The sequence below is a fragment of the Nycticebus coucang genome, chromosome 1, assembly GCF_027406575.1.
Source record: "Nycticebus coucang isolate mNycCou1 chromosome 1, mNycCou1.pri, whole genome shotgun sequence".
Taxonomy (NCBI): Eukaryota; Metazoa; Chordata; class Mammalia; order Primates; family Lorisidae; genus Nycticebus; species Nycticebus coucang.
Window position 1 is genome coordinate 96,936,110 of NC_069780.1, and position 27,442 is coordinate 96,963,551.

Genomic DNA, 27,442 nt, shown 5'->3' on the forward strand with positions numbered 1-27,442 from the left:
TCAAAAAGAATTAAAATTAACGTTTAGATTTAAATGTATCGTTTGTCTTAGTTAAAATAAACATCTCACTAAGAGATATAATAATCCCTTTTAAAGTTCCATGTATATTGTCACATGTAATGTTCAAAACTCCTCTGCAAGGAAAAAGAGCACAATTTTGCTATTTGTGCATAACACAGATGCAAAAACTTAAGAATGAAAAGTTTAAGAGGTCGGGGCGGTGCCTGTGGCTCAGTCGGTGGGGCGCCGGCCCCATGTGCCAAGGGTGGCGGGTTCGGGCCCGCCCCGGCCAAACTGCAACCAAAAAATAGCCGGGCGTTGTGGCGGGTGCCTGTAGTTCCAGCTACTTGGGAGGCTGAGGCAAGAGAATCGCTTAGGCCCAGGAGTTGGAGGTTGCTGTGAGCTGTGTGAGGCCACAGCACTCTACTGAGGGCCATAAAGTGAGACTCTGTCTCTACAAAAAAAAAAAAAAGAAAAGTTTAAGAGGTCACAATTAATGACAATTAAGGTTATGGGGGGGAAAGCAGAAAGAGGGATGGAGGGAGAGGGGTGGGGCCTTGGTGTGTGTCACACTTTATGGGGGCAAGACATGATTGCAAGAGGGACTTTACCTAACAATTGCAATCAGTGTAACCTGGCTTATTGTACCCTCAATGAATCCCCAACAATAAAAAAAAAAAAAGAGAGAAGTTTAAGAGGTCTGCTGAATTTAGTAGAAAGCTGGGACAGGCCTCTAGTTCTTCCTCTTCGAGCACTTTGATTCCAGCGTGGCCTGGTGCTAGAATTACTCCAATCTATAATCAGAAAATTCTTGCTTCTAAAAACAATGGCCCCATGGGAAGCCTTGTTCTTCACTCCTAGCTGCCTAGAAAAGCTTTACTTTTTCTTTCTTTGGCAACTTCTTAAAGGATATAAATTCAGGAAAAAGTGTTGATTCCCATGAGCTGGATGTTTGACTCTGGGTTTTCAGTTGACACCAAAAGATGGCTTCCCATGCCACACAGCTTACTCCCAGCCCAATGACATTTTCAATACTTTTCCCAAACTATGATGCCACTTACAACACACAAGATCAAACATAGTGTGTGCATTACTCCTTGTCACTGTGGATCAAGGATGTCAAGCCACAGACTGGTGAGTTAAACTCACAGAGCTCAGTGGAGCATACTGCCCCTTATTTTAAACACAGACATACACAGCTACCATTACTGACTCAGAGGCTTACTAATTGGTCACCTTCTGCATGTCTGCAAACCTCTTCTGTGAGTTTTTGAGCCAACAGGATAGTTGCATGAAAAAGACAGAGAGAATAATGTCATATGAAATAAAAGAAATGCTTTCTTAATTATTAATGTAGGCCAGGTGAGGTGGCTCACGCCGGTAATCACAGCACTCTAGGAGACCAAGGCAGGTAGATCCCTTGAGCTCAGGAGTTTGAGACCAGCCTGAGCAAGACTGAGACTCCATCTCTACCTAAAGTAGAAAAACTAGCCAGGCGTGGTGGTGGGCACCTGTAGTCCCAGCTACTTGGGAGGCTGAGGCAAGAGGATCACTTAAGCCTAGGTATTTGAGGTTGCTGTGAGCTTTGATACCACAGCACTCTACCCAGGGTGACAGAGTAAGACTCTGTCTCAAAAAAAAAATCATTAATGTAAAATAAAACATAAATATGTTAGGTTTTGCAGATTAACATTTTATTCTAGGAATTTTTAAGACCTCTATATTAAAATTAACTTTGACAACAGATAGCCAGTGGTTTTTATATAGATGTTTTGAATTAAGCACATGGGCTTATTTTAATGCATGATTTGTTGTTTATTTCTAAGGCATGACTGGGATCCTCCAGACAGAAAAGTGGACACAAGAAAATTCCGGTCTGAGCCAAGAAGTATTTTTGAATATGAACCGGGCAAGTCATCAGTTCTGCAGCATGAAAGACCAGTAAGCACTTGTCATTAAACAGAATACCAGCTCTCTAGGTCTCCAGGGATTCTGGATAAACCTGAATTTCATATCGTTTAGCAATTTTTGTTACAAAGATAATTGATTTATTTGACATTATTTGGACATCAGGATTTATTTGGTTCATGATTTGTGCATCTTGTCTCAGAATTGAAAGATGCATTCTCTAAAATATTGTGCCTATTCACTATATATATATGTGTGTGTATATATATCTAATTAAGTAGGACTCATTTGCATGTAATTATAGTTGTGCCCAATCACAAACCTGAACTCAATTTTTTAAAGACCACCACTCATAAATGCAACATTTAATTGCTATTATAGATTGCTGATGAAAAAAGTCATTAATTAATCTCCTCTATTGATACACACGGACTCAGAAAGTTCCATCTCTTGGTCTTCATATTGGTTTTTTAATATTTCTTTGGCTTATGGGGAAATTTTCCAAATGCCCTTTTTATAACAAGTTGTTTTAATTGATTCTTATTAAATCCCTCTCAGGTTATCAAGCCTCAAGCTTCCTGATTGATTGTCATTCTAATGGATCAAGATTATATTTCACTTTGCAGTATTTTTTCCTTTTACTTTAATTATATGCAAACAAAAAGATAGATGCCTCCTCAAAGTGCAGGTTACCAAAGAGGTTCTTCCAGGCCTTCTTGGTTTCTGATTTCTCGAGCCCTTTTTTCTGTGTCTTTCTCTTCCCCGCAGAGCTTGGTGCCCTCAGATCTTGAAACTTTACAACTTCTCTGCATCTCCATCCAGACCTGCTTATAGGAAAACATTTTATTTCAATTGCAATTTACTCTCCTTTTTGCTTTAAAAGAATTTTAGGGGTCAGTGAACAAGAAAAAGAGCTCTGATAGCTCCTTCAAGAGTATCCAAGAAATCTCACTACTATATATGATGTGAGGCCATCCCTGAAATTTACTTGGAGCCCTTGACTCACCACACCCAACCTGAGCGTCCTTAATTTAGTTTTTGAAACCCTATAATTGTGGTTATGTTCTTGAGAAACATGTTCAAAAACTTATAATCACATAATTCATACGTGATTCAAAAAAACATGTTCAAAAACTTATAATCACATAATTCATACGTGATACTTCACCGAGCCATGTTTGCACTTTGTCTTCAAAGTAAGGTTAACAACTTCAATAGAGAAAACAAAAGGGAAAAAAGGGACATCACTGGTTTGCAGCTCCACTGCAAACTTAGAACCCATTTTCTAGGTTATCTGATAGAATATAATGATACTTTCAAATTCTCCAGGATAAGAAATGAGTGAACCACAATGTCACCATTGCATAAAACTGAAAATAGCAAAATAGTAAATCTCAGATTTAAATGTAAGCAACAAAACTTTCATAATCATTCTAACAATTCATGAGACTTTTAGGAGAATGAACACTGTGACCAGGATGCTTTCGTGGCTGCAGTGTCAGGAAACAGGGTTGATTTTAGAAGCTTTCTCAAGAGGATATTTCTGTTACTTACTAATTCAGCAAAATTGATTGAGCGCCAGCTTTGTGCCGGAGTTTATATTAGGTGCCGGGGACACAATGGTGAACAAAGCAGAGTCTTTACCTCAAGGGACATCAAGTCTATCATTTCATGTTTATGCACAAGGAGACCTGCTTTTGTGCAAACCAAACAACCTCTTTAGGGTTAAAACACACACACATCATCTGCACATGCCTGTGTGTCTCCACAAGTATGGAGTTGGTACCCTGTTCAGCTCCAGCCCTAGTTTTTCCATTGATGCAGTTAGGGACATTAATTTAAAATCCTTCTTTTGTAAGGCTGATGCCTTCAAATATAACTGCTACAACATTCTAATAAAGGCTCATTTAACTCCAAAAAAAAAAAAACACACACACACATCTAAGAAACTCCCCTTTGCCCCCTCACTCATCCAGAGTCCTGTCATTGTGCCTGAAATCCCCATATTACTCGTATCTTTGGGTTAAAGCTTTGAAATATCCTAATTTAAAGATAGCAATAATTTTATCACATGCTGGGATCATTAAAAAAAAGATAGCAATCATAATAATAAGAACAGCAATAACAATGGTTGTAAATATTCATTGAGCACTCACTGTGTGCCAGGCTCTGTAATAAGTAATTTACGCCTTATCTCATATAATAATGTTTCCCACACCCATAAGAAGTAGATCCATGGTATTCCCATTTTACAGATGAAGAGACTGAAGCACACACTGGCTAACTGTGTCCTGGGTCACAGCGCTGGTGGCAGCAGGAACTAGGCTGGATCCCTATTGTACTGCTGAGAAGGAACCACATTTAGCTACTAGTCATTATTATCACCTTAACTAGCATATCAGATCCTTCTGCAGTATAAATTTGTTTACTTATTGAATAATTTATAGTTAGTATATTTGATTTACTTCACCAAAAACCTAGGCCCTAGGTATGGATAGTTAGGACACAAGAGCAGAATACTTGACTAGTTCTAGAGAGGCAAGAAGATCTGGACCTAGGGGCATTGCCTTGTGAGCAGAGGTCTCTTGGGCCACTGGAAGAGATAAGTGGAGGGAACCTAGAAACTTGGACAGAAATGAGAACTGGCATCTTATGGAGAAATGGGAAGAATGCTTAAGCCTTCTGAACAATTTGTGGAGGACCAGCCTCAAGCCGAATGGTTTGAGTTGGTCCCATGTATTACTTCGGCCAGCTTTTTTAGTGTAGGAGTAGTCTGTTATCTTTTTAAAAAGTTATCATTGAAAAAAAATAATCAATCCTAGGGGTAGCACCCTGGCTCATGTCTGTAATCCCAGCACTCGGAGACTGAAGTGGGAGGGTCACTTAGGCTTAGGAGTTGGAGACCAGCCTGAGGAAGAGTGAGACCCGGTCTCTATTAAAAATAGAAAAATGAGTTGGTCATGATGGCGGGCACCTTGTAGTCTCAGCTAAGTGGGAGCCTGAGGCAAGAGGATCCCTGGGGCCCAAGAGATTGAGGTTGCTATGAGCTGTAACGGCACAGCACTCTACCCAGGGCACAGAGTGAGATTTTGTTGCATTAAAAAAAAAAAAAAAAAGCAAAATCCTGAATTGATTCTAATTTATAGAAGCAGAAAAAAACAAAGGGCAGTGGAGTTGGAGAGAGTGGCTACCTGTTGACAGAGTTTACGTAAGATTCTGCGGTGCCTTGAGCACAGAAGACAAGATGAAGGTTTGCTGAAAGTGTGATGTGGCAGCAGGTGGGCGGGGCCCAGGGAGTTCAAAGCCTTCTTATCTGATGCACGCAGCCTTTGCCTCCAACATGGTTTGGGAGGATTCCTTTGCTCTTTTCATGGTTAATTTTTGAAAACTATACACAATAGCTAAGCAATTACATGCTGCTCTTTTGAATTCCTAGGTGACGCCACCTCCATCTGATTTCCTAAGTGCTGTCTTGGATCCCCCTTTCCCCTGAGCACTCAGAACCCTGCCCCTCCCCTCTGCGGCCCACAGTGGGCCAGTGCCTGGGCTACAGTAATGGCCACCTGCCTGTCATCCCCCTGATTCTCAAATCTAGTGTCCACATGGCAGCGAGGTCAGTCATTAGAAAAATCATTCTCCTGGCTCTTCGTTGTCAAAATCCAAATCCCTGAACATAATTTAGAAAAGCTCTTGGGATTTGGCCCCAGCTAACCTCTCCAGCCTCATCTCTCTTCTCTCCCTCCTTGGTTCCAGCTACAGGGAGAACTTTAAATTCCCTCCTTGCTGGGCCTTAGCACAGCCTGTTTCCTCTGCCAGGAGAGCTCTCCCCACCACCTCATCCTTCACACAGAAAGCTCTCTCCCATGCTTCCCGTCTCAGGATAGTCACACTCCTCCTAGAGAACTGTCCCCCCAGCTCCTCCACACTAGACTTAAGAACTCCACCAGCTGTGGGCCGGTGGCAGGCTGCCTTCCTCCCAGTGCCCTGACTACACTGAACTGTAAAGGCCTTTTACCTGTGAGTGTCCACAGGAGACCTTAAGTTGCTTGAAGACAAGGAACATGTCCAGGACACCACCTGTATTCCAAAAACCTTAGCACAAGGCCTGGCACTTGGTTAGTGTTCAGCGAATATCCAGCCATGAAACTTACCCTTAGTAAGTTTCACCCTTGCAGGAAGGGAGAAGTTGGTGATAGACACAGTCTTTGTTTTGTTGCTTATCTATTAAGCCTAAATATTTCTAGTTACAAAAAGCCAGTGGGTCTCTGTCAAAACACTGCGGAGGGATTTGACGCGCTGCTATTGGTAACTGTGACACTCCCTACCCCCAATTCCGTGATTCCCTGGGATACAAAGGAGGCAGGAGGAGCAGCACTGTCTGAACAGAAGTTCCCCAGACCCTGGCTAAGGGTCTTCCTTAAGAAGAAGAGGCATGGGTGGTGCCTGTGGCTCAACAGAGTAGGGCGCCAGCCCCATATGCCGGAGGTGGCGGGTTCAAACCCAGCCCTGGCCAAAAACTGCCAAAAAAAAAAAAAAAAAAGAATCAGAGGCATTACTTTTATGGTCTTTAACAGGGAAACAAAAGTAAAGGCACTTTTTTTGAAGCTCATAAATATTCATTGACTATAAACTTAGAAATATTGACTAAACGGGCCTAATGTTTGATCTGGAAAATTATTTTGCTTCATCTGATGGTTAAAAAGTTTCATCTGACACTTTGAACCATAAAGGATTATTCTAACTAACAACGTATAGATCATGTTAGCATTCCTTTTTGTTGGGAACAACAACTAGAAAACCTATGCCTCAATAAAATACTGAGGACAATGGAATTTTTATAACCACAAAAGCAACCGAATGTTTTTTAATCGTAGAATACGTAAACATTTTTTAAATTGCTCACCCTTGGTAGCTTTTAAGTAAGAATCCTATGTGATGTATAGTTTTAGCTTTCCTTGAGCATATTCTCAATGGTGCAAAGTTAGTTTTAAGCAGAGGCTTGCTGAGTTTTTTTCAGATGAATAGAAACAAAAAAAAAAATGTTATAAAGAGTGTTAATATTCCATGTTACACATGGTAAGTGTTGGATTAGGGAGATTGCTAGTATGCGTATACATACACCTGTTGGCTGACCATCTGTGTGTGCGTCACTGACTATCGTGACTCTTCCTTGACCTGGGCAATGGCTCCAGATGACTATACCTTTGATTATTGCACAACTGAAAGCATCCCACAGCAAAGAGAAAATTCTAGTTCTGCCACTTAACACTTACTTGCCAAGTCTGTGCCTTTCTTTACATTTTGAAGTCATAAATAATTGCCAGCTATAATTGCTCAGGTTATTTTCTCTGCTCATTTTTATTGGCATACGTTCTAGAGAGCTGCCTATTTTGACTATGAATTGAATTTGTAATTGGCTAGTTGTTGCCTTTCTAAGGGCTGGTGCAAGATGACTGATATTCTGCTCCCTTTTCCGTGTTCTAGAAATAGAAATAGCATAGAAATTTATTTCTATTAATCAGGACTAGTATATCCACTTGTTATATATTTTCTTATAGTGGCAATCTAAGTAAACTCATATTATAGCTAAAAAGTATACTTATTTGTTTAGTAAATTTGGTGCCCTCTGCTGTTCATGTTCCATAGATGGATTGTTTTCCTCTAGAAGTTTTTATCTCCTCTTAACAAAGCACTGTAATTGAGAGCAGAGGTTATAAAATCAAGAATTAGTAATATGTTTATAACATTAAAACTATGACATTTTAAAAATCCAAGGGTTAGTTTTCCTGTAGAAGAAATAGTATGCCTCTATAAACAAAAAAATTACTGGAAAATTCTCTCTATGGTCAATTGCCCTAAACCAAACATCAGCTCCACCAAAACCATTCCATGAAATAATCATAGGCTGCATCTATCATGATCTAAATAATCATTAGAGAAAGCTGTCTCAGCAATATCAAAATCTCAATACTTTTGCAACTATTGGCTGGAACATGAATTGAATCAAAGCTTTCAGTCAAACAGAAAATAGTTTTAAAATTAGTTCCTAGACTATTTTCTTTTTACCAGTTTCCATGTTACTTCTGAAAGGCAAACCAAAAATAATATTGACATAAATAAGGGCAAATATCTCAAGATCCCTACATTTTCTCATACCTCACAGTAGGTGGGTCTCTCTGACTTTTATTCATTGGGGAAAAAAAAACAAAAAAACATTGTAACAATAAAACAAAATATTATTTCAAAAAAAGAAAAAAACCAACAGTCCCAATGTCAGAACACCATTGTAGTCTTTTGTGTATGTGAACATTTCTACACTGTAGTCATCCAGGATAAGCTTTGTAATACCATGGTAACTACTGTCCAAGTGCATGTTCATATTCTATTTGCATTGCTTAGCATCCCACCACAAACATTTACCAGGGTTACTAAAGTCTCCATAATCATAATCACACATATTTGGGGTAACTTAGGCCCTGGCACTATTTTGTAATGATGCCTCAATCTTCTCTATCTTTCTCTGTAATTACTATTATAATCTTTTATTTTGAAATAATTAAACAAAACCACACCAGTCAAATCACTTTGGGTATAATTCACCATTAAGCATAGTCTCTATGTCATTAATAAAACCATTGTGAATGCAATAAGTCAATAAAACACTAGAACAAGATCTCGTTAAAATAGTGGCTTTTGTTGGAACATGGTCTGCTTCAAAGCTCCCAACTTTCCAAAGTTTTTAGAGCATTTCTTTTAGACCTCAGATGTAGCTGCTCAGTAGAAGTCATTGAGCTCCTTTAAGAATTGTAAGAAACTGGCGTGGTGGCTCATGCCTGTAATCCCAGCACTCTGGGAGGCCCAGCTGGTGGATCACTTGACCTGAGGAGTTTGAGACCACCCTGAGCAAGAGTGAGACTCAGTCTCTACTAAAAATAGAAAAATTAACTGGGTTGTGGCAGGCGCCTATAGTCCCAGATTCTTGGGAGTCTGAGACAGGAGGATCACTTGAGCCCAAGAGTTTGAGGTTGCTGTGAACTATGACGCCCAAGGTACTCTACCCAGGGTGATGGAATGGGACTCTGTCTTAAAAAAAAAAAAAAAAATTATTTAGGGCGGCGCCTGTGGCTCAGTGAGCAGGGCGCCGGCCCCATATGCCGAGGGTGGCAGGTTCAAATCCAGCCCTGACCAAACTGCAACAACAACAACAAAAAAAAAATAGCCGGGCGTTGTGGCGGGCGCCTGTAGTCCCAGCTACTCAGGAGGCTGAGGCAGGACAATCGCCTAAACCCAGGAGTTAGAGGTTGCTGTGAGCTGTGTGACGCCACCGCACTCTACTGAGGGCAATAAAGTGAAACTCTGTCTCTCCAAAATAAAAAAAAAAAATTATTTAAAAATGACATGGAATTGCTTTGAAGCAGGGATTGCTTAATAGCCCTCTTGGACAATGTCTGTACAGTCTCAGCCCCTCTCTTAGCCAGGGTGAATGGCTTTTAGGGAACCACATAATTTTCTTAGAATTTTTTTTCCCTGATTTGAAATACAGAACTGATTGATGGGACCACATTTAATTAGTGTGATAATGTCAAAGAAGTGATAACCCAGCTGTAATATAAAACCAGCTCTCATCAGACACGGATCATTTGAAAGCATTAAGAGTCTGGCTGGTGAAGTAAATGCTCTGTGTCTGTTTTCTGTTACTAAAATAATTGTATTTCCTCAAACTTTCATATAAACTCTCTGAGTTTCCTCATCATAAATACAGCATTCAGAAACCACTGGAGGATAACCAGTCATTAATCAAAACTTGCTTTTTCTCTAAATTATAATGTCAAGGAAAACAAGGCGGGATTTCACACACACACTCCCTCTCTGCCTGTCACCCACAGTAAGTGAAAAACTCTGACCCCACCTAAATCCCTTCCTCAGCTCAAAGTAGGCCTGTGGCAGGTGGATCTTGGGGTGTGTTGTTAAATGCAATCTGTCTTCACATTCCGAGAGCCTGGTGACCGGCAGGTCTTTACAGTGATCTGGAATGTTCCTGAACTGTCTGTGTCACACCCCACCCCTCACCAAGGAGTCATTTCTCCTCCCACCCGGCCTGCCAGCTGGTTTCCCCTGCGCTCTGTCAAAAGCCTCCATCTAATGCCTCAGTTTTTCCTTCACTCCTCTTTCTTCCAGCCCCCTCTCCCAACATCTCCGACACCCGTCCCAAGGGAGCCCAGCCGGAAGCCTCTTTCAATCCCCAGCCTTGGAGAAGCCCTGGGCAGCCCCTGCCCTCCACCCCGGAGCGGCGCCCCCACGCCTCGCCCGCGCACCTCTGCGCTCTCTCCCACCCGGGTGAGCTCTCTCTGCCTGCACCCCGCTAAAGCCAGGATGCCCAGCACGGCCCTCGCTCTCACAGGCCAGGAGTGCAGCGCCCCCAACCCCGCCCGGCCACCAGGGGTCCCTACCTGTTCCCGCCCAGGCCCAGGTCCCTAATGGCCACATCCCTTAGCACCTGCCCCCAGGCTCTCCACGTGCCCGCACCCAAGGGGATGTCTGCGCACTGTGGTCACCCAGACCGGGATGCTAGTCACCAGCGAGAGCAGGGAAGATGCAGTGACGCTCTGGGCTCTGGACTTGGACACTGCCCGGGAGTGCTGTCCAGGCCCTCCCGGCGGCCAGGGAAAGTCATCCCTAGTTTATGCATCGTGCTGTTGAGCAGAGGAGCTAACTAGGGACCTAGGCAATCCATCGAAACTCACCTCTGTGTCCTGAGGTCACTTGTTTTCCTTTGCTCGCTGCGTTCTGTCCTGCGCGGCGGGTTGGGCGCGTGGCTGCCGTGTGCCTGGGACGCGCGTGGGTTGGCCCTGCGCGGCGGTTCCCTCACTTGGCTCAGCGCGCCTTTTCCTTCCCTTTTCCTTCACGTCTGCTCTAGACTGATCGCATAAATCCAGATGACATAGATTTAGAAAATGAGCCCTGGTATAAATTCTTTTCAGAGCTGGAGTTTGGACGCCCGGTAAGTGAGGCTAGACTATTCATCTAAGAAAAATAGGAGAATGTCGTTTGATTTGTAAAACGTAACCGTTGTCGGAAGAGTTGGGTGTCGTGGAGAGGACAAAAGCTGAATGCATGATGTAGACACAGATTTGGGACGGCTTAGTTTGCATTTATTTCTGTACCAAATGGTTTAATGCACTCAGACACTTATACGTGCATTAAAATTCCTTTATATCTAATGAATTGCAAATTCAAAATGTTGAGGGAGTTTCTGTCCTGGAATATTCAGATAATTATCACATCTTTAAAGAAGATTTGTATTTGTTTACAGTCCATTTTGGTTTAGTTCAAACAGACATTGATAACAAAATTATCAATGCATTGCTTTGACATTGATAATAAAAATCATTACTATTAATTACCATGTGGTGAGGACTCCCCCACCTGGAGCATGTACCCATCATCTCTGAGAGTCCTCATGCTTCTCGAATAAGAAGAAAACCCAGACCAGAAGGGCTAAGTAATTTTCTCAGAATAATAAATGGCAAAGTTAGAAGTTAAACTCAAGCTTGTCAAAGAAAAAAAAATCTCCAGCCAGTTCTCACTGTAATATTCTGCCCGAATATTCCTGCTGTGGAATATAGTCAAGTCACATGCCATTGAATGAGGGGGACACGGTCTGAGAAATGCATTTTCGGTGTGTTTGTCACTGTCCCAACATCATAGAGGGCACTTACCCGAACTTAGGTGGCCCAGATCACAACACCTGGGCCGTCTGGTACAGCCTGCTGCTCCCAGGCTACAAACCTGTGCACCATGGGACCATCTGGCATACTGTAGGCCATTGTAACCTCATATTTGTGTATCTAAACATATGTAAAGATAGAAAAGGTACAGTGAAAACACTATATTATAATCTTAAGGAACCACCACCATAATGGGGTCTGTCATTCACCAAAACACCATTGTACAGTGCATGACTATGCCTAGTTTCCCATTAGGGATATAAGGAAACGAAAAAATTGGGTAAACCTAGGGACCTTTATTTCCAGACTTGCTAGTGGAAGCCACCCTCACTCCTCTAATCCCCACCGTCTCACCAGTCCCACTGTCTCAGCAGAGGAAGCTCCTCTACCCCCCAGGTTGGGCACCATTGCTTATCTTGTTTGGGATAAAGACTCAACTACAGCTTCAAGTAACAACTTGATCAGCTCAAGTTTTATTTAAAACAGTCTCTACCAACAGCAGAGCCTTTCCTGTGTGTCAGTTACATATGTTTTATGAATCGTAGACTCTTAAATAACATGCCAGTTACACTCCACAGCGATTTTTATTAGCAATCAGTTATCAGCCTTTTGCTATATCATATGCTGCGCTGTATACTTGTATTTTCATCACATATGGCTTCCTGATGGTAATGTAGTCCTGTAGGTCCATTAAACTGCAAAGGAGACTTGATTTGATTTATTCTCTTTTACTGAACTCAATCAAAAGTGACTGTAAATGAATATAAACCAAATAATTTTTTTCTAGAATTTCTACTGCATAATCAGAGGAATGTTTTCTTCCATTTTTTTCTTTCATTCTTATCTTAGTATTAACATAAATGCATCTTATTTCAGAGGAAAAACATTCTCTATCTTTATTTTGTGTGCATTATTATTGTCTATTAGGGAGCTTGCAGGGACAGCACCGATTTTTGTGCTAAGGCTGAATTACCTGCATTTCCTATAATCATTTCCAGCCACACCTGCAATTCCCCAGCATGCCGTTCACTTGCTCCTTGAATGTTCCTCTAACGTACCCTGCATTCCTCGGTGGCCAGAGTAGAAGTGCTAATTTTGACCTGATGAAATGACTTCATAAGTATACCAATTGAGTGAGCACCAGCAGTTTTGCCCAGTACTTGGGAATATTTGCAAGCATTCAGTCTTCCTCCGTTCTTGTCACTCTGTATGTGTATCCAGTGCTGTTGTCACTCCGTCTAACTGTTGTCACCTTTTCCACATGTCCATTCCTTGCTGCCATTGATTCTCCTCATTCCATCTCTACACTTCTGCTTATGTGGTGCACCTACACCCAGCCTCCTAAAAAGGCTCTGGACTATGTTCAAGATCCTTCTTCTGGTGTTTCCAATGAGGTAAAAACCAGTTATTCTTTCTTTTTCAGATTTCTCCCTTACGGGCTGTGACTGTGATTCTGAAAGGCTGTGTTTTACATTTCACTATAGTGCCTAAGCTATTTTTGAAAAATCTATCTTTGCATCATTGTGTTGTATCTATTATCATGGCCCTGGACGTCAATTATACCAAAAGACCCTGGCTGTTTCTGAACTCTAGGTGAATTAACAATGTATAGTCACACCATTCAGCACAGTTCTGGTATTCAGCAGTATGAAAATCAAAAATCAAAATTACTAGTGAATGGATTAACCATCTGTTTTCATTAGGCTGAGTGAAATACTATTAGAAGGCTTCTTAGAACCATTTTATAATCATGCTGAAAGGTGTGGATTAAGAGTCTAGATTCTTACATAGTCAGATGCCCGTATCCCACATGTTCCTAAAATTTATTTTTACTCTTTCATTTTCCTAAAGACTTAGGACTTGTGGATTTTATCATCCATTGAGAATGGGGCTAGCAAATATCTGGAAGTTGTGTGTCACGACTTCCCAGGTCCACACGCTTGACAGACATTATTAATCCTTCTGGACATTGCAACAGACCATCACTGGAATGTGAGGTGAAATGTATTTGCAACCTCTGTTGAAGAATGCTTATGACAATCAGGTGAAAAATTATTACCAAGAAATGTAAATTTTATTGAAATGAGACAGAGGGTATGCAAAAGGCAGAAATGACCCAGAGTCAGAAGCTTTTTACCTTGATCTCTGCAAAGAAAAATGGAAAATTATTTTGGGAAGCAAATAAAGGCCTCAGTAGAAGACACAAGCAAATATGGTACTTTACTGTACTGCTCACCATCAGCTGTCTAACAGCCTCCTTTCAGGGACTCTAAAAGCAACTAGCAGGGGAGCAAAGCAAATGAACTGATTTTCACACAATGGTTTGCTCTGTGGGTCTTCACTGAATACAGGAACACAATAAATATTTCCATTGAAAAGTCGCCATTAAATTGGTACAACTAGAACACACTAGTAGAGCGCTTGTGTTATTGGTGGTATTACTGATACGTGGTAGTTAACACTAGAGTTGAGAGCACAGAGTCTCGGGGGAAATAGGCAGATTTTTAGAGCTTTCGCTTTCCAAACATTTTCCCCGGTGGTAAGCATCAAAGTGTGTGTTAAAATAAGGAAGTGATACAAATATTTATATATTAAGTAAAAAGTAAAATAGGGTCATCAGAAACATTCTGGGTTATTTAATCCAGTCATTTTTAAAGGTTTATCTTTTATAACCAGGCAGCCAGTCCTATAATCTGAGGAAAATACAATCAAACAAGCAGTTCTATTCTGCATGTTGTGTTACCCTCATATCTGAAGGAAGGAAATCATTTCGACACATGAACAATCCAAAAGTGTATTTTGAAATTCAGCATGCTCAGATATTTTTCTCGGATATTTCAGTCAGATATTTCTAGGATGTTTTAAGGTAACTACGGCAATTGGTTCATGGAGACCTAAAATGCAATTTAGAGAGCAGCATGTCTGCGGTACCCATTTTTCAGTGAAAAGTGTACGGCAACAATTTTAAAAAGTCCAGAAGTCACATGGTAAGATGATGGTGAAAAAGAAAGAACACACATCTCTCAGCCTGCCTTTCAGTGCGGTTTCCTTCATCTCGTACTTTTTAGTGCTTGCAAGAGACATATTTAGAAATGAAGTCAAGTTATTTACTTAATATCATTCCTTATTAACTAATGAATTTCTGTGAAATGAGTGCTATGAATTAACATTGCATAATAATACTTGGGTATAAAATAATGAAAATATAATTCTATGCATTCTATAACGTTACGGTAATGCACCAAAAATCACATAAAAAAGCACTTTGCTGGTGGTTATAACTATTTGTCATTATCTCTTTGGGAGGGAGAGAGAATGTTGTCTATTATTAATTTTGCATCATGGAGGAGTGTAGAAAAACATACTCTTACAAGGTATCTGGATTTTGTCTTTAATAACCTTTTATGAAACATTTCTGGTAAAAATTGTAATTGGTTAGACATTACCCCTTAACTACCATTCATTAAGTGCCTAGTATATGCCATGAATAACATTCTTTTAATCCATAAATATAATTGAAAACTGACATTAATGAAGGACTTTAAATAATTAAATAATTTAAAAGTTAAGGGCTTTTTAATTATTTACATTTGAAACATAAGCCACACCCTTAAGGACTTTTAAGTTTAGTCACTTGATTACTTATGAAAAAGAGTGATTTAATGTCCATATTTCATTAAAATGATGTTCTAGGTATGTTCAAATAATGATAATATGTCAATACTCAGTAAATCATAATAAATCATAAAATGGGTTACCTTTATTCTGGAGACAATCTCCATTTCAGAATGAGTACCCTTCTTATAATTAGTGTACAAGTTTTTCCCTTAGTCATCAATCTGCCTAGACTTTTTACTCTTCCCTTATCATTTAATACTGAACTTTTCTCTGAGTTTACATAAAGTCACAGACCTGGTTTTAGTTTATTTTGTCTGTGGAAGCCAGCACAAGAAGGAATAACTACAGCACAATTAATTCGTCAGTTCTTACAGTAGGTTTTATTTTACATTACAATATTGTTTAGGATTTTTCTAAGCTGATAATTTAAAATTTCTGATCACTCTGGTGGTGTTCTAAGAGTGTCCCGAATTGACACTTTTTGATGATATGCTGTGTGTTATGTGTCTCTAGAAAGCCATGATCCACACGAATGGCAATGCTCCTCTGCAAACATGTAGAATTAATATCCCTAACTTGTCATATAACTTTCTGGGATGTATTTTTACTTGTCTGCTTTCCTTCTGATTTAGTACATATTTTCCTACCTTTCTGGTGTCCAGTTCAGATTTCAGCAAATTAAAATAATCATGTAATCTTACTAGACTATCAAACTGAACTTTTTTTCTAATTTATATTTGTTGAGAACTTAGGAACCTAAATATTTTCTAAGAACTAGAAGCAACAGCAGATGCTGTTCCGGTCTGACAAGAGGATGGGGAATATTCGTGTGTGCAGAAGGAAGTTTTTGTTTGTTTCTGGGCAAGTTTCCATTCTCATTTTATAAGATAGAATTAAGTTAAAATACTAGTTAATATGGGGGTTCAAGGAATTGGGCGCCGGCCCCGTATACGGGAGGTCATGGGTTCAAACCTGGCCCTGGCCAAAACTGCAAAAATAAAATACTAGTTAATAGAAGCAAGTTTAGAGTTATGCATGGGAGCTTGTCAGGCTGATATACATAAAGAATTACAAAATCATATACTAGTGTTTTAATTAGTTAATTGGTGCTAGTTTACCAATTAATAGAAAACAGTTATAGTTTGTAAAGCGAGGTTTAATTTCCACTACATAGAATTTTAATATTCTGGTAAAATGTTTCTGTGTGATAGCAGCTTAAGATAAAATGTATCAAAGCTTATCTTTCTGGCTGACACTTTTAAACTTTCATAATGATGAACACTTTTAAATAGCATTTCCGTTGTTCGTAGAAGCAAAGTTCATCCATGATGATGAATTGATCATCAAATATGACCAAAGCCAAAACTACATCTACTTGGTACCCATTTCCCTACACTTTCTAGATATCACACCACAACCACTTTCATCTGCATTGTTACTGCGAATATTCTGGAGCTCAGTAATTATCCTCTCTTGCTTTTTAGATATTTCAGCAATTATCACAGTAGCTAGCCTTGGAAAATGAAAAATTCATATGTATGATTTTGCTTAGTATCAATATCAGTGTACTGTTCAGAATGAAGAAAAATGTTTAAAGTCTGCTTTTTAAAAAAAGAAAGGTCATATTTTAATTTGATAGTCATTTATTTTAAACTAGCCCTGAATTTACCTAGTTAGAAAGATATAAATCTATACCTAATTAAAGTAGCAATTTGTTCAAATTAAATTCTGTGGGTTTTATTGAAATGACAGATGGAAGATGTCTCAAGTTCTCTTTATATTTTAAATATAACACCTGGCAACAAGAAAAACACATAGAAGATTTATGTTTTATAAAGATCCAATGATGACAACATATATGTTTTTTGAGGAAGAGTCCTTTTTTAAATTTTAGATAAATACGAGGGTACAAATGTTTAGGTTACACTGTTTTCATTTCTAAGTTCAAGTTGTAGGTGAGCCCTTCACCCAGGGGGCAGGGCCGCTGGGTGCATATATATATATTTTTTTCAACATCAAATCACTCCTGTAGGTAGGAAATTTCTGTTTACCAACCAATGGACAAGATTCTGAAGTTAACGTTGTATAGAAGCGTTAGCTCTTACTCCAGCATTCCTGTGGAAATATTACTGGTTCCCATCCCTCACACAATGCTTAAGTCCTGAATAATTTGATCTGCCCAGAGAAATGCAATACCGTGTATCAAGAGGAAGCAGATAGGAACAAAGAATAGATCAGATTGCATGATTTCTCTTTGGGAAGACATTCATATGATCATAATAAATGTTTCCCTCAACCTCAATTTTTATAATATTCTTTTTAGGGTACCTTGTTTAATGTTGACAGGTAAATGAAATGTTGCCATGATACAAATTTTCATGGAACTATTTTTCTATTGTAACAGGCCTCCTTATATCAGTCCTCTATAGACAGAAGCCTGGAAAGACCCACTAGGTAAGAATCTCATTAACATTACAAAAGTAGAATATTCTATACCTGTGGTTCCTTTTTCAATAGTAATATTATAAACACCTCTAATCCTAACACTCTAGGAGGCGGAGGAGGGAGAATTGCCAGAGCTCAGGAGTTTTAGACCAGCCTGAGCAAGTGCAAGACTCCATCTCTACTAAAAAATAGAAAAACTAGCCAAGCCTTGTGGCAGGTGCCTGTAGTCCCAGCTACTTGAGAGACTGAGGCAGGAGGATTGCTTGAGCCCAAGAGTTTGGCACTATACCCAGGGTGACAGAGTGAGACAATATATATATAAAAAAAAAAAAAGTAATATCATTCAGTGAAATAGTAATGAAAATAAGGATCACTCGTTTTTATTTTAAAAACCATGCCTCATGAACTTTGTTTTATTTTTGTCTCTGCAATATTTTATATGATTATATTTAAGAATTTATTTCAAAATGAGTGAATAATTCTGGATTTCTTTATAGAATGAGAAGTTCTTCCCTATCTTTGCTTCCTGTTTTCTTTAGATGGGGATTATAAGTAATTTTCAATGTTAGTAGGTGGCTTTTATGGTAATATATTTGAAAAATGTTGTAGATTAAAAAGTGTTATGTACATATTCATTAGTTATGCGCCGACCACACAAACCAGAAATGCTAATACTACCAGGAAATAAGAATTTCCTATGCGGGCGGCACCTATGGCTCAAAGGACTAGGGCACCGGCCCCATATACCAGAGGTTGTGGGTTCAAACCCGGCCCTGGCCAAAAACTGCAAAAAAAAAAAAAGAATTTCCTATGCGTACCCTAGCCATGCTAGGAACATAAACATATTCAATCCTAAAACAACACTGCAGATTAAATTCTATTGTCCCCACTTTTTCTCTGAGAAAAATTAGGCTCAGTAACGTTACCAGCTTTACACAGTTGGCAGGGAGGGAGATAAGACAGAATGAAACCAAGATAGTTTGTGACCATCAGGCCTGACTGCCCTTAGAGTCTGCCCCAATACTAGTCCTGCTAGTAAGCTTTAAATATCACACTTACTTTAAAATACCGCAAAACCCAGCTCCAGGGATCCTCCCAGCTCAGCCTCCCAGAGTGCTGGGATCACAGGTGTGAGCCACCCTGCCCCGCCCCATTCTATCTCTTTCAAAACCCCCAGCCTGCTTAACACCAAGCACAAACCCAATGGTTCCAAAGAAATCAAGGAGTGAGTTGCCAACGGTTTGTTTTTTGGTATTGTTTTTTGAAACCGAGTCTCACTATGTCACCCTCATAGAATGCGCCATGGTATCACAGCTCACAGCAACCTCAAACTCTTGGGCTTAAGTGATTCTCTTACCTCAGCCTCCCAAGTAGCTGGGACTACAGGCGCTCACCCCAACACCCAGCTATTTTGTTGTTGTTACAGTTCTGATTGTTGTTTAGCAGGCCCCGGGCAGCCTCGCCAGCTTTTTTTTGGTGTGGCATGTGCCCTAGTCTCTGAGCTACAGGCGCCAAGCCAGTTCCTAATGGTTTTGAAGTGGGGGGCTGGCAATTGTACCATGTCATTTGCACACTCCCTGGGTCCTTCTGGTGCACAGGATAACTGCCTCCATCACCAAACTAATGCGACTCCTTCTTTCAGTTCTGCAAGCATGGCCAGTGACTTCAGGAAACGAAGGAAGAGTGAGCCCGCAGTGGGGCCGCCGAGGGGCCTGGGAGACCAGAATGCAAGCAGGGGCAGCCCGGGTCGGGCAGACCTGCCAGGATCAAGTGCCACCCTTACAAAGTCTTTCATTAGCTCTTCTCCTTCTTCCCCCTCGAGAGCAAAGGGTGAGTAATAAATAATAAATGGACATGCAGGCCATTTGCCAGCTTGAGTTTTAGCCTGGAGCACTCTCTGAGAGCTAGGTGGGTGAGAGTGGCACATGCAGGACCTGGAATCAGTCTAGTCTCAGTAGACTATTGAAATCAGTATCTTCCTTCCCACCAGGCTGACTCAGGCTGGACAGCCACTCGTTGCTTAAGGGACTCTGTCTAGCAAGTGTCAGTATGTTTTTTCCAAAAAAAAATTTTTTTTTTTTTTTTTTGAGACAGTCTGACTCTGTCACCCTGGATAGAGTGCCATGTGACTCAGTGGCCTATTCCCAGCAGTCCACAGAGTAAGAACTGGTTTCAACCAATAATTATAAAACATAGAAATCACCGTGACATTTTTCTAGATGGCCCTTCTCCTCTCCGGAACTTGAGTGAGCACAGCGTGGAGAGGGAGAAAGTCATTCCTGTTGGTGGTATCACTGCCTTGGGGACAGGGCTTGTTTCCGAGACAGAAAGTGAAGATTGAAATGGAATCCATAGGGAAACAGGGCGGACACAGGGCTAACCCAAATTTGGGGCCTACAATCTTCCCCAGTCCCTTGGGGTTGAAACAGAAGAAAGAGGGATTTTGAGATGTGTGAAGAAAATGAGCTCTAACAGAAGTTTCCATGAAACAAGACAGATTCAGCTACACGTTATCAGCTATCGATACTAAAAGTGGTGGTAGTAAAAGCTAAGCAGTAGGTGATTTGTGTGCAAAGAGAGATGGTGAGCCTTGGACTCTCGAGTATGTAGAAGGCTTAACCTTTCTAAGGCCCAGTACAGCTGTGTAAAATAGCTAATGGTTCAGAGGGAGGGAGCCCAATTCATTACACCTTCCTCCTATTAACAGGGATGCTTTTGTAAGATTCTGCTGGTTCATGCAAACGTATATCTTAAGGTAACAAGTAGGTCATGAAATACCACTGATTCATTTTTCTTGGATACGTCTCAAAAGTTAAAAGAAGTCTGATGAATTCAGTTTTGTTTTTGTTTTTTGAAATAAGAGTCTTGCTGTGTGTCTCTGAGTAGAGTGCCATTGTGTCATCATAGCTCATAGCAACCTCAAACTCGTGGGCTCAAGAGAACCTCCTGCTTCAGCCTCCCCAGTAGCTGGGACTGCAGGCACCCGCCAGCATGCCTGGCTAGTTTTTCTGTTTTTAGTAGAGACAGGGTCCTTGCACAGTCTTGCTCAGGTTGTTCTCGAACTCCTGAGCTGAAGCAATCCATGTGCCTCGGCTTCCCAGAGGGCTGGGATTATAGGAGTGAGCCCCAGTGCCTAGCCTAGAATTTTTTTTTTTTTTTTAAATCGGCGGGAGTGTAAAATTAACTTCCTTTCCCAAACCCTACATATTTACTTTATGTGCTTATCTGCTTTTGGAGAATTTGTAGAAGATTTTAAGGCCATGAGTGTTAAATAGAGATATTTTTCCTTTGCTGGATTTTATTTCTAAGAATTAAAATGTCCCAATAGATGTAATTTGGCCTCTCATTTATTGCTTAACTCAGGAGAGTAAAAGAAAAGAATATTTCCACACATATTCCAAATTAAGGTCAAGTTTGGCTCTCTGTTATACTGCAGGTGATTTAAAAAGAAAATAAAAGCCTCCTCAGAATAAAAACAAGTATTTACCTTCTCTTGATACCAGTTATCCTGTGAAAACAGTAAATCTAATAAGGGGTTAAGGGTAAATAAATAGGTAAATTTGTTGAAAAAGGCTGTAGCTGTCTTTTTCTTGGAAAAATACAAGTGCAAATAGTTCATAGCATCTTGATTTTGCAATTTTTTAAACTACTTTTGTCTTTTAGCTTTTTCTACTCCATGCCCGTAAAAAAAGTATTTGATACAATTATGGGAGTATTACCGGTAGTTAAATGTAAATTTATAAATTCTTCTTTACTTACGTATTATTTATAAGCCAAACAACACTCACATCCTGACTCTATTATGTTGATTAAGTCTATAATACTTCTGGCATTAATTGTTGCAGTTTTAAATCACTACGAAGTCATGCTATTTGCTGAAGATGTGCCATCGTGCTTTGGCAAACCATATTGGCAGAAAGATGTATGAACTGTGTAATCAGAATAGATGCGTTAGCTACACCAATTACTTCCTTTACATGGTTTTGTTAACCCTTTCTGCACAACTGTGTTCATTGAAAAGGTATTATCTTGCCTTAGAATTAGACATTTTTCTCAGGCTGCGTGTGTTAACAAGGAGTGTCTAGATTGAACACACTAACTGCTTTCTCTTTGCTGTGCTGTCTGACGCTTTACTGACGTGCTCTCCTCTCTTTGTGAACCTTTTAACTTCTCCAAATGTCTCTCTTCTACCACGCTGCTCTGGACTAAAAGGTGAGGATGCTAGCAAAATGTGTCCATCCCTTTGCAGTTACTCAGGGCTCAACGGCCACCCCTGCAGTGAGTTAGATTACTGTAGCAATTACAGACGGCACCTGGACGTCCCGAGGGACTCCCAAAGGGCCATTACTTTCAAGAACGGCTGGCAAATGGCCCGGCAAAATGCAGAAATTTGGAGCAGCACCGAAGAAAATGTTTCCCCCAAAATCAAATCCCGGAGCTGCGATGATCTCCTAGATGGTGACTGTGACAGCTTCCCGGACCCGAAAACCAAGTCGGAAAGCCTGGGCTCCCTGCTGTGTGAGGAGGACCCCCAGGAGAGCTGCCCCATCCCCTGGGCGTCCCCCTACATCCAGGAGGGTCGCAGCAATGGCAGGTCAAGGGTCAGACACAGGTCAGCCCACAACGCTCCTGGCTTCCTAAAGATGTACAAGAAGATGCATCGAATTAACCGCAAGGACCTGATGACCTCGGAGGTGATTTGCTCGGTGAAGTCCAGGATCCTACAGTATGAACGGGAGCGACAGCACTCCAGCCTGCTGTCCAGCTGGAGCCAGTCGTCCACTGAGGAGGTGCCCAGGGACATGGTGCCCACCCGCATCTCCGAATTTGAAAAGTTGATCCAAAAGTCAAAATCCATGCCAAATTTAGGGGACGACATGTTGTCACCTGTAACCCTAGAGCCACAACAAAATGGTTTGTGTCCCAGGAGGCGATTTTCCATCGAGTCTTTGCTGGAGGAAGAAAATCAAAGCAGGCGCCCTTCTCAGGTCCCACTCAGCTGCACATCCAAAGACCTGGTGCCCATTCATATCGAGGTCACCAGCGATGAGCAGCCGAGACCGCACGTGGAATTTTCTGACAGCGACCAAGACGGGGTCGTGTCTGACCACAGCGACTATGTTCATGTGGAAGGCTCATCCTTCTGCAGTGAAAGCGACTTCGATCACTTTTCCTTCACATCCTCTGAGAGTTTTTACGGGTCCAGCCACCACCATCATCACCATCACCACCACCATCACCGGCACCTCTTCAGCTCCTGCAAAGGCAGGTGTCCTGCCTCCTACACTCGCTTCACCACCATGTTGAAACACGAGAGAGCCAGGCACGAACACGCCCCCACCGAGGAGCCTGGGAGACAGGACATGGACCCTGGCCTCTCTAAACTTGCTTTTCTAGTGAGTCCTGTGCCTTTCCGGAGGAAAAAAAATTCAACTCCAAGAAAACAGACTGAAAAGGCCAAATGTAAAGCATCCGTATTTGAGGCCCTGGACTCAGCCCTTAAAGACATCTGTGATCAAATCAAAGCTGAAAAGAGAAGGGGGAGTTTGCCAGACAACAGCATCCTGCACCGTCTCATCAGCGAGCTGCTTCCAGACATTCCGGAGAGGAATTCGTCCTTGCACGTGCTGAGAAGGAGCCCCAGGCACCAGCCCCTCCACCCACTGCCTGCAGATGGTGCTACCCATTGCTCGTCCTTCCAGCACGAATGCGGGAGGATCCCTCCTAGTCCCTCTTTCCAAGACATGGACACAGCCAACAACCACTCCCACCACCAGGACCGTGACGGTGCGCTCCAAGGTGGATGAGCTTTTCTTTCTTTCCCTTTGGGGTTCAGAGACCCCCCTCCCCTCCGGCTCTTTCATTTTCCATCCCACCATCTCATCATTCCTGAGCGGTGAGACCACTTGGCATCGTTATGTGTCGTGAAGCAAGTGCTTGTGGTATGCACGTGTCTTACTGAATCGCCCTCATGTACCCAGGTGGCGTTTTGGGAATGTGTGGCTTAAAGGGATCACAAAAATTGTAGTCTTTCAAAAAAGCGAGAGGGAAAAAACCATTTAGGAGCTTAATGTTAGGAATGAAACAGCTGTTACATTGAGATGACAAAATAAAAATCTACTAAGTTAAAGAGACTATTTGACAACGGAAACTATCATTAAATATCAGGATCCTTCAAAGGGCTTTTATTTCATTATCAAATGAATCAAAATGATAATTTAACAAATGGCCTCTTCTCTGATGATATTAACTTTAAAATTTTATACTCATCCCCTCAATAAGTAATTTGCTCACTATATAAAAACATTCAGGAAGCAGAACTGAAACATGAGATTAGTACTTGATAGACAATCCAAGAAATTAGGACTTGTTAAAAACTTTCTCCATTTGAAGGACACGATTGTGATAAAAAAAAAATTTTTGTGAGTGTACCTTTAAGCTGTACATGTAAAAGTCCCATTTCTGCCAATCAGTGTATTTATTCATTGTCTCCTCTTTTCCATTACTTAATTTGTTTACTTTCTATTTCTGCTAAAAACAACCCTATATGGAAATTTAAATTAGGCCATCTAAATTAAAAGCGACTCAAATCTCCATTTTCATAGGTAATTTTGAAATGTCAACACAAGGACAAATGGCAGTTCAAATGCAGGGGACTTTTTTTTTTTTTTTTTGCAGTTTTTGGCCGGGGCTGGGTTTGAACCTGCCACCTCCGGCATATGGGGCCAGCGCCCTAGTCCGTTGAGCCACAGGCACCACCCCAGAAGACTTTTTTGAGATGTAACTTAAAAGCTCAGGGTGTTTTAATATTTTTCTCTGATTCTTTTCATTAACTCTTAAAGTACCTCTGTTTACTATGTCAATTTAAGTGACTAAAAGGAATATTTCAGGCTTAAATTTAGTCACCAGAGAAGCTTCCATGCACCAGGCACTCCAAAGTGCTTTACATGCATTATCTAATTAAATCTGGCATAAAAAGAGGGGGTGGGCATTATTGTAAGCATTCTATTCAATTTAGAAAACTCAGGCCTAGAGTAGACAAAAGATTTGCCTAAAGTCACAGAGATAGGTGGTGACAGAAAGGAGATTCAAACCCCTAGTAATTCAGAATTTATAGTATAGAATATAAACTCTATAGGCAAAAAGAATTAATTCAAATTTCATATGAACTATAATATGTATGGCTCAATAATTATTATTACACAAATTTACTTGTAGTATTCAACTTTGGTTTATACTATTTTTTTAAGCATGTTACATAGCAACATGCTTTAAAAAAGGAATTTGGTCAATCAAAATGTTTAAAATCGGTTTCTACAACTGGAAATGTTCACTGATTAAAAGATGTCAGAATCTGATTTTTTAAGAAATTGGCTACCTTCTCCAATTTTTCCCCCCCTTTTGGAGAGAGAGTCTCACTCTGTTGCTCAGGCTAGAGTGCTATGGTGTCACAGCTCACAGTAACTTCAAACTCCAGGGTTCAAGCCATCCTTTTGCCTCAGCCTACAGAGTAGCTGGGACTACTGGTATCTGCCACAATGCTGGGCTAATCTTATTCTATTTTTAGTAGAGATGGAGTCTTGCTCAGGCTGGCAAACTCCTGAGCTCATCCACCTGCTTTAGCCTCCCAAAGTGCTAGGATTACAGGCATGAGCCCCACCTGGCCTCCCTCTCCAGTTTTTTGTTTGTTTGTTTTGTGTTGTTTTGTTTTTTATATCCTAATGCAATCACCTCCAATTTCTTTCTTTCTTTTTTTTTTGAGACAAAGTCTCACTATGTCACCCTGGGTAGAGTGCCCTGGCATCACAGCTCACCCCAACCTCAAAAGCTTGGGCTTAAGTGATTCTCTTGCCTCAGCCTCCCAAGTAGCTGGGACTACAGGCACCCTCCACAACACCCAGCTTTTGTTGTTGTTGTTGTTGTTGTTGTTGCCATTGTTGTTTAGCAGGCCCAGACCTGGTTAGAACCTGCCAACCCTGGTGTATGTGGCCAGTGCCATAACCACTGAACTACGGGTGCCAAGCCTCTAATTTCATTAAAACATATTTTGAGAGGTCTTTGAAGAGCATTTAAAGAATATTTTGGTTTTTAATAAAATATTTTCTTTCCAATTGTGTTTTGCCCAAGTGAAAAAATCGTTTATATTCCATTGTTTAGTAAAAGTAATTTAAAATTTATGGTTATGATGAGACCCCTAGATCATAAAAGTATATTTACCTGTCTATTTCACTTGTTATAAACAGTCAATTCTTTCATTCAGTCAAAGCAGTCAAAACCTTTAAACAATGTTTTCTTATTATGGATCGACATTTTTAATTCTTTCACAAGTGAATAAAATCAACTATATTTTTAATGCTTCTTATTATTCAGCATAACTAAATTTATTGAAGGGATAAAAGAAAGGATTGACAAATTTTATCCAACTATGCTGGTAAAAATTCTATAACATAGACTATATTTAACCTCTAGTTAAGTTTTCATATATAACACACATAAATACAACAAGGTATAAGATACTGTTAAGAACTACTAGCAATCATAACCTTGTAAGGTAATGATAATGATTTACACTTTGCTTTAAGATGAACAAAAAGAATTCAGTAAGTCACAAGCAATTTGGCAACTAATAGGATGCTTTATATTTATTCCTTTGCTTCTCGGAATGATTATTAACTTTCTGATAAGGTAGTTCATCAGCTGGGCACAGGGAAAGCCATGGACATCTTCTGACTCATTAAGTATTTAGAAAAGGGAGCGGAGAGAATGGACGTGACCATACTCTTGTCATCAACATGCTTTCTTTGGTTTTGTCTCTTTTCCATTACAACATTGTAAAATTGTTCCACAAAATGTTTCCGCACCTACAAATTGTTGCTCTTTTCAAATTCTCTATCCTTGGTGGGCCTTTATAGTTATTACAAACTGGAGGGGCAAAAAGAATAGAAATAGAAAGTTTAAAAAAAAAATGAGATGAAAAAAATCTCTACAAGTTGTCTATGACGGGTGTGGCGGTATGATTAGTCAGCAAGATAACAATTACATTTCTATATGCAGTTACTTCTGCAATCTGGGATATTTTCCCTTTAGAGATGCTCTTGTTTTTGTGTCTTGTACCATGACTTTACAGTTACCTGTGAGTCATACCCATGTCTCTAATAGTGCTGCCTCTCTCTAAATTTGGTGGGAAAAAAATAATTACCACCAGGGAAAATGGCTAAGCAAGTCTGGTTGGAATTAAGTGGATACTCACCCTGCCTGGCCCTGTTCTTTCCAATAGACCGAGAGTCCCCAAGAAGTTACTCATCCACCTTGACCGATGTGGGGAGAAGTGTGCCAAGGGAAAGAAGAGGAACTCCAGAAAAGGAGGTAGGTAATTCAATGGCACTGGAGTCTTTTACCACAATATACTTAAAGCACTTACCAGCCAAGCTGACACTCCAAACCAGTAAAATACCCCAGACTGAAAATGTGAAAATATTAATAAACACCAAGGAAGTAGAAACAGTTTTCCTGGCCTGAGCAGAGGACTCAGAGAGGTTTGGCACCCTGATCCTAGCCAGTTGTGGCCCAGCCCTGGCAAAAAGGCCTCCCCAAGTCTTGACCTGATGCCCGTGAATTAACAGCTGTGGTCTGCAAGAGTCCGGAATTGGGCCTCCTAATGGAGGGAGGAGATTTCCACTGTGCAGTTTCCTGGCCTGCTGGTCTAAGGAAGGTCAACCATATTGCAAATCAATACGAAATTC

General features: G+C 40.6%; 1 protein-coding gene across 10 annotated transcripts in view; it reads left to right on the top strand.

Moving 5' to 3' along the window:
- Nucleotides 1-27,442, top strand: part of SORBS2 (sorbin and SH3 domain containing 2) — a 231,929-nt gene that overhangs the window by 174,797 nt on the left and 29,690 nt on the right. For 4 of the 10 annotated variants that reach the window (XM_053584201.1, XM_053584209.1, XM_053584217.1 and 1 more), the window contains 5 exons: nt 1,827-1,941; nt 17,659-17,708; nt 19,342-19,529; nt 21,912-23,498; nt 26,977-27,065. In XM_053584201.1, coding sequence (XP_053440176.1) covers nt 1,827-1,941; nt 17,659-17,708; nt 19,342-19,529; nt 21,912-23,498; nt 26,977-27,065 — 2,029 coding nt within the window. Of the gene's footprint in view, nt 1-1,826; nt 1,942-10,086; nt 10,246-10,825; nt 10,910-12,973; nt 13,031-17,658; nt 17,709-19,341; nt 19,530-21,911; nt 23,499-26,976; nt 27,066-27,442 lie in introns of all 10 variants that reach the window. The other 6 variants (XM_053584241.1, XM_053584258.1, XM_053584250.1 and 3 more) reach the window with 4 other exon arrangements.